The sequence below is a fragment of the Podarcis liolepis genome (assembly GCF_965112155.1).
Source record: "Podarcis liolepis genome assembly, chromosome: 13".
In the NCBI taxonomy this organism is placed as follows: Eukaryota; Metazoa; Chordata; class Lepidosauria; order Squamata; family Lacertidae; genus Podarcis; species Podarcis liolepis.
Window position 1 is genome coordinate 54,925,531 of NC_139573.1, and position 13,790 is coordinate 54,939,320.

The window sequence follows — 13,790 nt, forward strand, 5'->3', positions numbered from 1 at the left end:
TCAGCAGAGCCAGGTTAATTGTTTATTGTAAGGCACAAATCATGCTTGAATGCATTATACCGTATTTTTTGTCCCATAGGATGCACCGGCCCATAGGACGCACCTAGTTTTTTGGGGGGGGGAAATAAAGGGGGGAAATTCCCTTTATTTCCCCCCCAAAAAACCAGGTTGGGGAACAGCGGGATGGCGGCGCTGCGCCTCCCCGCTGTCCCCCTAGCTTGTGGGGCTGCCCGATGTCTTCCCGAAGCGCGGGGTGCTCTGCTTTCAGCGCGCCCTGCGCTCCGGGAAGCAGGCTGCTATTCGCAGCCTAGAGAGCCCAGCAGATATCTGCCCGGCGGCGAGGCGCTCTGCTTCAGGGCGCCCCACGTGCCTGGCAGCAGGCTGCTATCCGCAGCCTAGACAGCCCTGCGGGACCTCCCGCGGGCTCCCCAGGCTTGCTGATAGCTTGCTGAAGCCTGGAGAGCGAGAGGGGTTGGTGCGCTCTCCAAGCTTCAGCGAAAGCCTGCATTCGCCCCATAGGACACACCCAGATTTCCCCTTCATTTTTGGAGGGGGAAAAGTGCGTCCTATAGGGCGAAAAATACGGTACTTTCATCTGAAACCATATGCAAACAATAAACTGGAGTTTAGGGAACAGTAAGTATATAATCTGTACATGCATATGACTCTCAAGCGCACATTTATGCCTTCAAAAGGTAATAGAAGCTGGACTGAATCTCATCGTTATCTGTAATCTGTTTGGGACTGGTTAATGTGCCAGTTACTTAGTGCTAGGCAGCGCTGAAAGGATTTCAGCCGTATAAGAAGATCTGGTACTCATGGAACCAGTTACAGCTTTTAAATATGTTCCATTGCAGGAATCCTCTTCTACTGGGATTTTGGGGATCAGCCTTCATCACAAGAATGGGTTTAAAATGGGAGAGTGGCTCAAGTCCTTCAACGTCATGGTTCAGCGTGCTTTAGGAGAAAACTTTAACTGGCAAACGCTGAGGTTTTCAGCTATCCTAGCCAGCTAGATGCCTCAGCTGGTGAAAGGGACTTGTCAGACTTCCCATCACGCTAATTGCTGTACTTCTTAATTACGTATGTAACTAAAGCATGCAAATTAGCTGCGGGGCTTCTGCTTGTGAAATGCTTCCAGAGTGGCCCTGAGTATGAAACCAGCTTTCCATTCCTTCATTTACACTGACTTACTGGCCACCTACTATTCCAGACTCAGCAACACCTTCAAGCCCAACCTACAAAAGGGACCCACATTTCATCTTAGATGTGCATCTATCTTATATAAACCTGCCCTCTGACTCCCTACCCCACGCCTTTTTAGTCCATTCATTCTTCCTACTCTCTACACTTGCTGCCTAAGTATGATTCTGGCACTGGCCATATGAATATTTTCGGTCATGTTATGATGATCTGGTTACAGATCTTGACCTACCAGTGAAACACCAATATTTTAGAAAAACTCTTCATCAAATCAGGCTGGTTCTGTACCTTCCAGTTTTCCTTTCAAGCATCAGTGGTATCAACAGGAATGTTGTCGTGAGATCTGTGTGGAGCTAATAATAATAATAATAATTTGTTATTTATACCCCGCCCTCCCCAGCCAAGACCGGGCTCAGGGCGGCTAACAACCAATAGTAAAAACAAGTTGATTAAAAATTAAATTTTAAAAAGATTAAAATACAACATTAAAACATTAGGATGCAGCCTCTTCACAGGAGGAGAAAGGAAAAAGAAAGAAGAAAGAGGGGGAGGGAATCAAATTGACTCCAAGCCAAAGGCCAGGTGGAACAACTCTGTCTTACAGGCCCTGCGGAAAGAAATCAGATCCTGCAGTGCCCTGGTCTCATGAGACAGAGCGTTCCACCAGGCTGGAGTCAGTGTTGAAAAGGCCCTGGCTCTGGTTGAGGCTAATCTAACTTCCTTAGGGGCCGGGACCTCTAGGGTGTTGCTATTTATGGACCTTAAGGTCCTCCGTGGGGCATACCGGGAGAGGCGGTCCCATAGGTACGAGGGTCCTAGGCCGTGAAGGGACCTAGTTGCCTAGCTAAGGGACGTGGGTGGTGCTGTGGTCTAAACCACTGAGCCTTAGGCTTGCCGATCAAAAGGTTGGCGGTTCGCACGATGGAGTGAGCTCCCATTGCTCGGTCCCAGCTCCTGCCAACCTAGCAGTTCAAAAGCACACCAAAAAGTGCAAGTAGATTAATAGGTACCGCTCTGGCAGGAAGGTAAACGGTGTTTCTGTTCTGGTGTCGGTGTTCCATTGCACCAGAAGCGGCTTAGTCATGCTGGCCATATGACCTGGAAAAATTGTCTGCGGAGCGGACAAACGCCAGCTCTCTCGGCCTGTAAAGCGAGATGAGCACCGCAACCCCAGAGTCATTCACGACTGGACTTCACTGTCAGGGGTCCCTTTACCTTTACCCTAAGGCTGCCTGCATTCCCTTTACCTTTACTACATGCTGCCTGCATTCACAGCTGGTGGTTTCAAGGTTACCAGAATCAGTATCTCTCAGCAAGCAATTGCTCTGATGAACATGAAACTTAATCAGGAGGGAGACACACCTGGGCAGCGTCCAGCTGCAGCATTGCCTACAGGGTCTCCTCTGACAACTGCAGGATGTGAGAGGGTTGCTTGTGGGGAAGGCACTCTCTCAGGTGCTTGGCTCCCAAGCCATCCTCTAGTACTGACCTTGAGTTGAGCCCAGTAGCTCACCGGCAGCCAATAGAGCACTTTCAGGACCACCGACAAATGATCCTATTACAGTGGTACCTCGGGTTACATATGCTTCAGGTTACATACGCTTCAGGTTACAGACTCCAATAACCCAGAAATAGTACCTCAGGTTAAGAACTTTGCTTCAGGATGAGAACAGAAATCATGCTCCGGCGGCGCAGCAGCAGGAGGCTCCATTAGCTAAAGTGGTGCTTCAAGTTAAGAACAGTTTCAGGTTAAGAACGGACCTCCGGAACGAATTAAGTACTTAACCCGAGGTACCACTGTATTATAGCCAAACTCGCAGTCACATTCTGCAGAAGCTACAGACTCCATACCACCTTCAAGGGCAACCTTACATACAGCGCATTGCAGTAGTCCAGGAGGGATGTCACCACAGCATGGGCAACTGAGGCTAAGCCATCTTGGTCCTAGAATGGCCATGGCTGGTGAACCAGACTAAGCTAGGCACAAACACTCCTAGCCACGTGAAAGTCCAGTGACAAGTCAGAACTGTTTTAAACTTTTTAATGGTCTTATTGCATGGTTTTATCGCTGTAAACTACCGGTACTTTGAGACATACATATATAATGATACATCAGTATACAACCTATAAACCCCTCCCAAAACATAGAATACCGTATGTTTCTTCCCATCCACAACACCTCCATTCAGTCTCAGATTATTGTGGTCACGATTTCCAGACAGCAGCCTAACACTTTCACAGCCTCTCCTGAAGATGGAGCACAGAGAGAGCGCCACATGTCACCACAAGTGCCACATATTATTCATTCCAAACCTGTGAGTAATACTTTCTTCTGTGTGGCAGCATCTATACACTGGAACTTCCTGCCCATTGGCAACTTCACTGTACTGTTTTTGGTGCCTGTTGGAAACGTTTTTTTAAAGGCAAGTCTATTAGGTGAATAGACTTGGGACGCGGGTGGCGCTGTGGGTAAAACCTCAGCGCCTAGGACTTGCCGATCGCATGGTCGGCGGTTCAAATCCCCGCGGCAGGGTGCGCTCCCGTCGTTCGGTCCCAGCACCTGCCAACCTAGCAGTTCGAAAGCACCCCCGGGTGCAAGTAGATAAATAGGGACCGCTTACCAGCGGGGAGGTAAACGGCGTTTCCGTGTGCTGCGCTGGCTCGCCAGATGCAGCTTGTCACGCTGGCCACGTGACCCAGAAGTGTCTGCAGACAGCGCTGGCTCCCAGCCTATGGAGTGAGATGAGCGCACAACCCTAGAGTCTGGCAAGACTGGCCCATACGGGCAGGGGTACCTTTACCTTTACCTATTAGGTGAATACCTCAAGACAATGTGTGAGAAGACCCTCAGATTTGTAGAAAAGGCTTTACGACTGCAGAGGGCAATGGATGCAAGTGGCAAAGACAGAAGTGGAACTCTTTTAAGCATACCATACACAAGACTGGGGGCAAGCCCATTGAGGGAATTTGGTATGGTGCATGGAATAACCCTTGTTACTCTTAATTCTAATATTTAGCTTGTTGACTTACATGATGGAGGAAGAGGAGGAATCCCTGAAAGGAATTGGGGGTACTGTTTTATTCCTGGCTTTGTGCTTGGGCTAGAAAAGTAACAGCTTTGCTTGGCTGCTAGCATTTAAATCATGCAGTCTAAGCAGCCAAAAAAAGGCTATCTTTCTTCCATTTCTCTCTCTCTCTCTCTCTCTCTCTCTCTCTCTCCTCTCTGTGAATCTACATCTGTCTTTTGCATAAGGGAAAACAATTGGAAATCACATGATCAACAGATTGGCCCCCTAAGAGACAGCCAGCTGGTGAAGAAATGCCTCTTAGTCGGAATCACAGAAGTGTCAGAAGTTGGACCTGAGAGTCACTCCGTCCAACTCTGCAGCACGGCAAGTTCAGTGTTTGATTTGGAAATGGAAGGACAGGAATGACTCCAACACATGGGCATGCCCAGCCCTGACCCCTCAGCTCCCAACTCCAGAAACCTAGGGAACAGCTATGAGGGCTCAATTGGCAAGAGGGATTATTGGCAATTAGTACCAGTAATTAGTATGCAAAATGGAAGTCAGGCCCAAGCTCACACTAAACAGTTGATGGAGGCTCCTCACTGAGAGTTGCAATTATATTTAAGAATATTCACAAAGCACAAAGAAGATCTACCATTTCAATTTTGAACATGGAATTCCAAACGTGAATTTAGAATATTAAAAATGACATAAACTAAAAGTGCCACTAGTCTGCTACATTGTATATATGAACTCTAATAGATGTATTTCTACCTTTTGAATGATACCATTATTCTATTGCATATGATTTAACAGTTATTAGCCTATGTGTTGTGCCTAATTTTTATTTTAGCAGGCATTAGATGAAATGTAAGCAATTCAGGCTGTTTTCCGGAGTCCAGTGAAGGTGTCCTGGAATCGATAGCCAGGTCAGGAGAAGTGGGAGGAACTCAAAGAGCTGCAGTCTGAGGATCCTGGTGAGTTCACAGAGTTCTGTTTTTATTTCCTGCTCTTAGCAAAAGAGCCAAGGCTTGACCTGAACTGGTTGCAATTCTGAGCAGAGGAAGGGTGGTTCTAGCCCCTTTTCACTTGCCCCCCCTACCCCGTTTCCACAGGTAAAAAAACAACTTGCTGTTAGTGAAAAAACACTCTCAACTAAGTCAGGCTAATTTTGCTTTTTTTTAAATAACAAAAAACCATGGAATTCCCCATGGAACATGTTGGGTTATTTGATTTTTTTTTTAACCAACTGTGAGGAAATCTCTTTTTCCAGTTGGTATAATTTCTGCTTCCAAGATCAGAAGGCGAGAACTTGGTATAGCACAAAAGGGCACTTTGGAAGCTTATTATTAAGTGATGTGCCACTCCAAATTTGCATATTTTTGTTAAGGTAATTGGAAAGTACAGCAATTAACATGTTGGGAATTGTGACAAATCTCTTCTCCCCAGCTGTCTTCCAGCCAACTGGGCTGATCACAAACTACTGCCAAGCCAAAACATTAAGAAACTGCACGCAACTGTGTACAAGTCACATATTTAAAATAATAAATCTGGAGATTCCAAATGTTTTACCATTTCTGACTTTTAGGACACACAATCTTATTTTGACATTTCCCCTTACAATCATGATTCGATTTAAATAAATAACAACTTTCAGTCCTGCCCCCCCCCCCCCCACGAGCATCCAATGTCTAACAATCCACAAGCCATTCAGGAGCACTTCATAGCTTCCCAGCCTGGGCATACCAAACACTTTCATTTTAGGATTATCACCTGGTATTAAGCACTGAAGCTGAACTTCTCGTACCTACCGTAGATAACTCCATTTCAGCCTCCTCAACCCTCTTCTCCTCATCTCCAATATGAGGATAATTTGTGGTGTGTTTGTACCTCTTGAGCTGTACACAGCCCTGAAATTTGTTATGAAGGGGTGGTATATTTTAAATAGCTATATAAACACTGACTGGCCTTACAAGTCAGTATTACTGAGATTACAGCCAAAGCATATTTTTATATGCTATTGGATCAGTCCTTTACCCAGCTCAGTTTTCTGAATATTGGCAGCTCCCACTACAATTTGGGTATATCTCAGTGTTACTTGGGTCGGCTTTGGAAGTTACAAACAAGTGCTGACAGAAGATGCAGATGTGACTTGCACTCCCTTGTTTCATGTTTTCTACATACAAAGCAAGAAATAGTGCCTTTCTCCATGTTAAGATGCACAGGTTCAAGATGCATGTGCAGAATTTTCAGTCCGTTAAGTGTCATCTACTCCAACTCCTTGTAATGCAGGAATCAGAGTTGAAGAGTCCCTGGCAGATGGCCATCCAACCTGTTTAAAACCCACCTTCCGAGGGAGACCATCCCACTGCTTAGTGTCTGTCATAAAGTTCTTCCTGCTGTTTAGTCAGAATCTCCTTCTTGTAACTTTCTTTTAAAGGTGTTATGATGTTAATTCTTCTAAAGGTGTTTGATGTGATTGCTTAACATAGTAAATTACTAAAGAGATACCTTATGAGATCTGTCATATGGTGATTCTGCACAAATCATGTCTGGTCTTAATTCACAAGCGCTCCTCATAACCTATCAGCCAGGATGCTAGAGATTATTTTGGCATCCTGGCCAATGAGCAAGAGCAGTCTATAAGGAATCCAGGGATCCAGGATTCTTTCCAGGCTTTAGAAGAACTCGAACACAGTACTCATTCCAGGACTGGGGAATTGGACCACAGTTTCAGGTGATTAAAAAGACATAGCAGACGTGGGGACATCAACCAATTTCTTGTAAAATGTGCCTATAAGGCCATCCCGGGTGTTTCATGAGGTTATCTTTCTTGATGACCTTTGCCAAGTCTTCTACTGCAATGTAGTTTCTTGTAGCACACTTCTTTTCTTTATTCATTCAAATGTATATATTATATGAAACTCTGAAAACATGTTTCTGGCTTTCTGTGTGCTTTTCAATTGCCACCAAAATGACATTTAGAGGGAAAGACCAAAAAAGCAGTTAATTTATGTAGACAAATTTTAATGAAATAATTTGCACTTTAAAGTATACATAGGAAATAGCAATAGACTTTGACAGAAAGGAATCAAAAACCCTTCTTAAGAGAAAGTTTAAGAGTCCATTCAACAGCAAAACCAATTAAGGAAAAAATCAAGAGTTTTATCTAGAGAAACAGCTCAAATTACTTTACTCCAAGTAAACTCTGAAAGCTACCATACTTTTGGTCCAAATCGTAGTTTTCAAGTTGGCAGGTGAGATATAGTGAAGTCTATGACCGAGTGTATTTGCCCCAGATGTGCAACATGAATACAGATGCAATAAAGAGGAGACTCATAACGAGAACTGGAACAGGACCACTGAAAATAAAGGGAGGGGATGTATTTATTATCCACTGCAATAGGTATAGATTAGCTTTTAGCTAAAACTATATAATCACATGCTATTTAACAAAATGGTTACCCTACAAAGTACAAAGGAAGCTAACAAAAGCAGTTTTAAACAAGCAAACAATGTTTTTAAAAATCATAATGTTTTTAGAGTTCAATACCGCAAAATGCAGTAGTGGCTGTGCTCAGATTACTTCAAGAAAAGATTAGACCAAGTCATGAAGGATATATCTATCAACACAAGATTAACTAAATGGAGGGTCCCTATGATGAACACTGCACCATTTGTATCACCTTTGCTTGGTTCTCTGTTTGCAAATTCCACAAAGTAAAATCCCAGCTTAGTGCAAGAATGACTACATAAAACTTGTGCAGAAATATACCATATCAGGTCTCAAGATCCATTCAAATATGAGGAGATTGGTAGGTTACAAAAGGGAAGGACAGAAGACTGTTTTTACACATAGAATTGTTTTGGCCCTATCCAACTTAGCTTCTGGAGGAGCAGAAATCAAGGAAAACACTGGTGCTATTTCATGTGCATCTTAACACCATTAGTGGACGATAAACAGTATTTAAAGATACTGTGAGATACCCATATCCAACCCAATTAAAAAGTTATCAAATGGAATTTTAATAACAGGATTTAAAAAGTAGCATTTACTGACTAAAAGATTTGCATTAACAGAAGAAGATCAAGTATCTAACAGAAGAAGAAAAATGCCTTTTAAGTCTTAATTAACCATTGCCATGCCCAAAAGCAACTGCAAATTTACAAATGGAAGAGAATTCTTGAACCTCAAGTAATTATTTCACCTACAAAGGTTTGGGAACCATAAAAGCTTCATGTTACTCCAATGGGTAGTTAAACAGCATAATATCTAATCAGGCCTGCTAAGTATAGTCTACATCAGATACCCAAGAGCACAGTGTTATTTGACTTAGTAAATTAAGGCGCACACACGTGTTTAAATGGTGTTTCCTGCTTGGCAGGGGGTTGGACTCGATGGCCCTTGTGGTCTCTTCCAACTCTATGATTCTATGATTCTAAATGCATGCACACCACATAAGATAATTTGATTTTACAAAATTCAAAACCAACATTTTGTCAACTACAAAAATTGTTCTTCCTCCATGTAACTATACAGAATGATAGTATGCATCCAACTGCTTCACAATAAGCTATAGATTGGGGAGGACACAAGAATGATTTTCTTAAAGAACTGCTATATTTTAATATTTTCACTTACACTTTGAGGCCAGGGGAATCCTCTGTATAAAATCTCCACATCCCTCCAGTGCCTGCAGAAGTTGTACGGCCTGCACTCCTTGTTCCACAGCTAGCACTTTTCCTAAAAAAGAAAAGCAGTAACAGAAATGTAGCAACAGTAACCAAATATGACAGGTCCTCCCAACAAGAGGCTTGCGTGTCACTGTAATCAGCTGTCTAATATTTGCTTGATAACCACAACCATACTTTCAGCTGTATATATGCATGTTTAAAAAGGTTTTTTAAAAACTTGATAGAAACGGGAACTGTTTCTAAGTCTCTGCTCTGTGTTAATCTCACAAGTAGGGTTTACAGGTGTATGGAGAAAGAGTTCAATGGCAGAGAGCCCCCAAGGAAGGAATTCAACTAACTCCAGACAGGAAGGAGGGCTTTTGTGAAGCTGAGGGGAAAAGTGACTAATACATTTAATAATATTAATGACAATAATAAGCAGCGGTTTTGGGGTAAGCCTCAAACTTCCAGGGCGCTTCTGTTGCACCTCGGGGGGTTTCCCTTGAATCCCTTAAGCGGGGTTTGGCTGCTGTCCCCCCGGGCAAGGGAAAGCGGCTAACAAATTCATTAAACAACACCAGTTACAGATAGGTAGCCGTGTTGGTCTGCCATAGTCAAAATAAAAAAATTCCTTCCAGTAGCACCTTAAAGACCAACTAAGTTATTTCTTGGTATGAGCTTTCGTGTGCATGCACACTTCTTCAGATACACTGAAACAGAAGTTGCCAGATCCTTCTATATAGTGAGAAGGTGGGGAGGGGTATTACTCAGAAGGGTGGTGGGAATGGGTGATTGGCAGATAGCTGAGATGAGCCTGTATGAGTATGTATGAGCCTGTATGAGCCCACCACCCTTCTGAGTAATACCCCTCCCCACCTTCTCACTATATAGAAGGATCTGGCTACTTCTGTTTCAGTGTATCTGAAGAAGTGTGCATGCACACGAAAGCTCATACCAAGAAATAACTTAGTTGGTCTTGAAGGTGCTACTGGAAGGAATTAAACAACACCGTTATTAGTCCCACAACAACCTTAATAGCAATAATAATAATAGCAATAGCAATAATAATAATAATAATGACGACGACACGTCATCGTTCCTGCTCCGGGCGGCCCTCCCGGCCTACCTCTGCCTGACGGTGGATCCCGGGGCCCGCGAGGCGACGGCTTTGCTGGGCGAGCGGCCGGAGGCGCCCACGTTGGTGGCGCTGGGATTGGGGCCGGGCTGCGGGGAGAGAGAAGAGCCGGACACGGTCAGGAGCCCCGGAGGCAGCGGAACCCCCGCCCCTCCCCCCTCGCTTCTCCGCCGCTCTCACCATGGCGAAGAAGGGCGGCTCCGTCGGCTTCTCACAAACTCCCTCAGCCGGCCAGTGTCGCCTCCGTCGTCGTCGTGGCGGCGGCTTCTCCCTCCTCCTCCTTCTCCTCAGGCGACGAGAGAGGGGGCCTCGCCGCCAGCGCCTGAGGAAGAAGGACCCCTAAGATGCGGCTGCCCAGCCCAGCGCCTGGCTCGAACCTCTTCCTTTTCCCCACCAGCGGGGGCAGCGCTACCTCCCCGCCGAGCAGGCTCGGGCTTCTTCGCCTTCCTGCCCCGCGCCGCCGCCTTTTCTCCCGCGCTGCGAGGACGGCCGAGAGTCAGCACCCTCGCGGGGGACAGGCGCCGCTGCGGCCACCCCTCCGCCGTAGGCCGACGTGGCCCTCCTGGCGCGGCCTGCGCGTGCGCAGAGGGGCGGCCATGGCGGGCTGTGCTGAGGCGCAGAGGGGCCCGTCGGTGGCCTTCCTGCACCCGGACCTGGGCCTGGGCGGCGCGGAGCGGCTGGTGGTGGACGCGGCGGTGGCGCTGTCGTCGCGGGGCTGCCGCGTGCAGGTGTGGACGCCCCGCTACGACCCGGCGCGCTGCTTCTCGGAGGCGCGCGGGCTGGACGTGCGCACGGCGGGCGGCTGGCTGCCCCGGAGCGTCCTGGGAAGGGGCCACGCGCTCTGCGCCGCCCTCCGCATGGCCTGCCTGGCCCTCAGCCTCCTGCTGCTCAGCGGGGAGGAGGTCGACGTCTTCGTCTGCGACCAGGTGAGGGCGGCGGGGCGGGGGTCGGACTAGATGCCCCCTGGGGGGCCCGGCCCCACCATTCCTGGACCCCGGTATACGCTCAGAAGAGCCGGCCCAAGACATTCCATAGGATCACAGGAGTGTAGACAGGGCCGGATTTACGTATAAGCCAAACAAGCTGTAGTTTAGGGCCCCACTCTCTTGGGGCCCCCCAAAAAAACATTTAAAGGGGGAAAAACTGGATGTACATTTCCAAAGTATAAGATAAAAAACAAATACAATAAAACCTACGTAACAGCAACAGTGTTTTGTGCTGCGTAGGCTCCTATGATGTAAGTAATGGGCCCCACCTGCTCCCTCAAATATCACATATAAAGGGCCCATTGCCTTCAGTAGCTTAGGGCCTCATCAAACCTAAATCTGGTCCTGATTGTAGATTTGGAAGGGACCACAAGAGTCCTAGTACAACTCTCTGCAATGCAGGAATATTTTGCCCAATTGGGGGCTTGAACCCGCAGCCTTGACATTGAGAGTCTTGTGGTCTACCAACCGAGCTATCATTTTTCTGAGGCGAATTAGAAAATCTCTGCGCCCCACCCCCCACCCCCGGCCAGGGAAGAAGGAGTGAGGAAAGCGCTGCATCAGGAACGAGAGGGAAAGGGACGTCTTCTGCCTCTGTGGACCCTGCCTCATGAATGGGCCACTGCATAAGCCTTGGTTTTTGTTTTATTATGTATTTTGCATTGTCATTTTGTTGTTTGCTGTCGTGAAACGGCCTGGGATCTTCTGATGAAGGGTGGTACACAAATTTAATAAATAGTAAGTGCCCATTGATGGTAATGGGACCTTCTCACAGGAAAGTGTGCTTTAAAAATACATAGAATCATAGAGTTGGAATAGACCACAAGGGCCATCGAGTCCAACCCCCTGCCAAGCAGGAAACATGCATGCTACTTGCAGCAAAGAAAGTGAAGAGGGAGAAATCTGCTTATTATGTGGTTGCTACCATGCAAACGGCTGTTAAGGAGCCAGAGACAAAAGTTCTAGAAAGATGGGGCATCTTGCTGTCCCACCAACTCAGATGGAAGGAACACCCTGAAGGGTCCCTGGCCACTATCATCTCATCCACTCCTTTTCCAAACAAGGGAAGGAAAGCACCTAAAACATTACACACACACTAAGCCAGGCTTCTTGCATTCCATCTGCTTCCTTCAGCTGCAATTTGCAGCAAAGTCATATTTTCTGACCTCTGAGAAGAGATGAAAAGGAATACTAGGGGCAAATGCATTATGCCACAGATTGGTAACACCATTTGACACTAGACATTCTGGATTATGCTGACACTGCTGATTAAACATCTAGCGTAGAGCGCATTCCTTTGGGTTGTTCAAGATAAAACACAGCTAAACGTAACAATTGGGCAAGCGTAAGAGGCACTTATTCAGTATAGCAGTTTTCTTTCTTAGGCGTATTTCTTTGTTTTTTCTAGGTATCTGCATGCATTCCATTTCTCCGTCTTGCCCGCATCCGTAAGAAGATTTTGTTTTACTGTCACTTCCCTGATCAGCTTCTGACCAAGAGGGAATCGTTTCTTAAACGTATCTACAGAGCTCCACTGGACTGGTTGGAAGAGTATACTACTGGCATGGCAGACTGTATTCTTGTCAACAGCTTTTACACAGCCGGTGTTTTCAAAGAAACCTTCAAATCCTTATCTCACATAAATCCAGATGTCTTGTACCCTTCTTTGAATGTCAACGTGTTTGATACAGTTATTCCTGAAGATGTAGCTAACATAGTTCCCAACAGGAAGAGATTCTTGTTTCTTTCAATCAATAGGTATGAAAGGAAGAAGAATCTAGTATTGGCATTGGAGGCTTTTCATGACCTTCGGGGTAAACTCGATGCTCAGGAGTGGAAGGATGTTCACTTGGTTATGGCTGGTGGTTATGATGAAGCAGTTCAAGAAAATGTGGACTATTATGAAGAACTGAAAGCAGTTGCTGCCAAGCTTCGCATTGATGAGCAGATCACATTCTTAAGATCTTTCTCTGATGCACAGAAGATAGCTCTTCTTAGTAACTGCACGTGTGTGCTGTATACACCAAGTAATGAACACTTTGGCATAGTTCCTTTAGAAGCTATGTACATGAGATGCCCAGTCATCGCAGTAAACTCTGGGGGACCTTTGGAATCAGTTGTAAACAGTAAGACGGGTTTCTTATGTGACCCTCTTCCAACCCAGTTTTCAGAAGCCATGGAGAAATTCGTGAAAGACCCTGCTTTAAAGAAGACAATGGGAGCTGCTGGGAGAACTAGAGTTCTAGAAAAGTTTTCACTGGAAGCATTCACTGAAAAGCTGTATCAATACGTTCATAGCCTAGCACAATAAAATCAAGCTCCATAATGTGACATTTGATTTTTAATGCTGGGTTTTCTATTACACCGATGGACTAGCATCCCAAAAGATTATTAATGTGATTCTTCCGACTCTGTGTTGGTCCACCACTTAAGACTGAATCTGGCATATAACAAACTGCTCTGGTAGTGAACTTGTCTCTTGATATTTTTTATACTTTGTCTTGCACTATGTGCTGCAAAATAATAAAATGAAGATTAAATAATCAGTCTTGTTTATGCTATCATTCATTATTTCAAGAGGCCAGTCTTGGAAAGTGACATGGTTTGTTGCATGGAAGAATCAGTGGGTGCCCATGACACTTATGATTACTGAAGTAGTTCCAAGTGTTTTAGATAAGCAAGCCAAGGCTCACTCCATTTCATTTATTGGTAAAACTATTTACAGTATATACAATTTCCTCGCAAAGCAACAAAAAAACCTTTAAAAGCAATAGGCAATCTGAT

At 45.6% G+C, this 13,790-nt stretch overlaps 2 protein-coding genes across 2 annotated transcripts; one reads left to right on the forward strand and one right to left on the reverse strand.

Annotated features, from left to right (window-relative positions):
• Positions 1-7,221: 7,221 nt before the first annotated feature.
• SEC61B (SEC61 translocon subunit beta) lies at positions 7,222-10,370 on the reverse strand. Its single transcript, XM_083473392.1, has 4 exons — positions 10,201-10,370; positions 10,012-10,109; positions 8,854-8,955; positions 7,222-7,573 (listed from the first exon to the last, which is right to left on the reverse strand). Exons 1-4 carry the CDS (start codon positions 10,201-10,203, stop codon positions 7,486-7,488), a joined length of 291 nt encoding a protein of 96 aa, XP_083329518.1. The 5' UTR covers positions 10,204-10,370; the 3' UTR covers positions 7,222-7,485.
• Positions 10,371-10,602: 232 nt separating this feature from the next.
• On the forward strand, positions 10,603-13,552 carry ALG2 (ALG2 alpha-1,3/1,6-mannosyltransferase). The gene is made up of 2 exons (XM_083473305.1): positions 10,603-10,946; positions 12,415-13,552. Exons 1-2 carry the CDS (start codon positions 10,617-10,619, stop codon positions 13,315-13,317), a joined length of 1,233 nt encoding a protein of 410 aa, XP_083329431.1. The 5' UTR covers positions 10,603-10,616; the 3' UTR covers positions 13,318-13,552.
• The last annotated feature ends 238 nt before the right edge of the window (positions 13,553-13,790 follow it).

Coding starts and splice junctions, on each gene's coding strand:
- SEC61B (XM_083473392.1), bottom strand. Junction 8,956..10,011: donor GGATCCACCGTCAGGCAGAG/GTAGGCCGGGAG, acceptor TTTCTTTTTTAG/GAAAAGTGCTAGCTGTGGAA. Junction 7,574..8,853: donor GATTCCCCTGGCCTCAAAGT/GTAAGTGAAAAT, acceptor CTTTATTTTCAG/TGGTCCTGTTCCAGTTCTCG.
- ALG2 (XM_083473305.1), top strand. CDS start 10,617: ATGGCGGGCTGTGCTGAGGCGCAGAGGGGCCCGTCGGTGGCCTTCCTG. Junction 10,947..12,414: donor ACGTCTTCGTCTGCGACCAG/GTGAGGGCGGCG, acceptor TGTTTTTTCTAG/GTATCTGCATGCATTCCATT.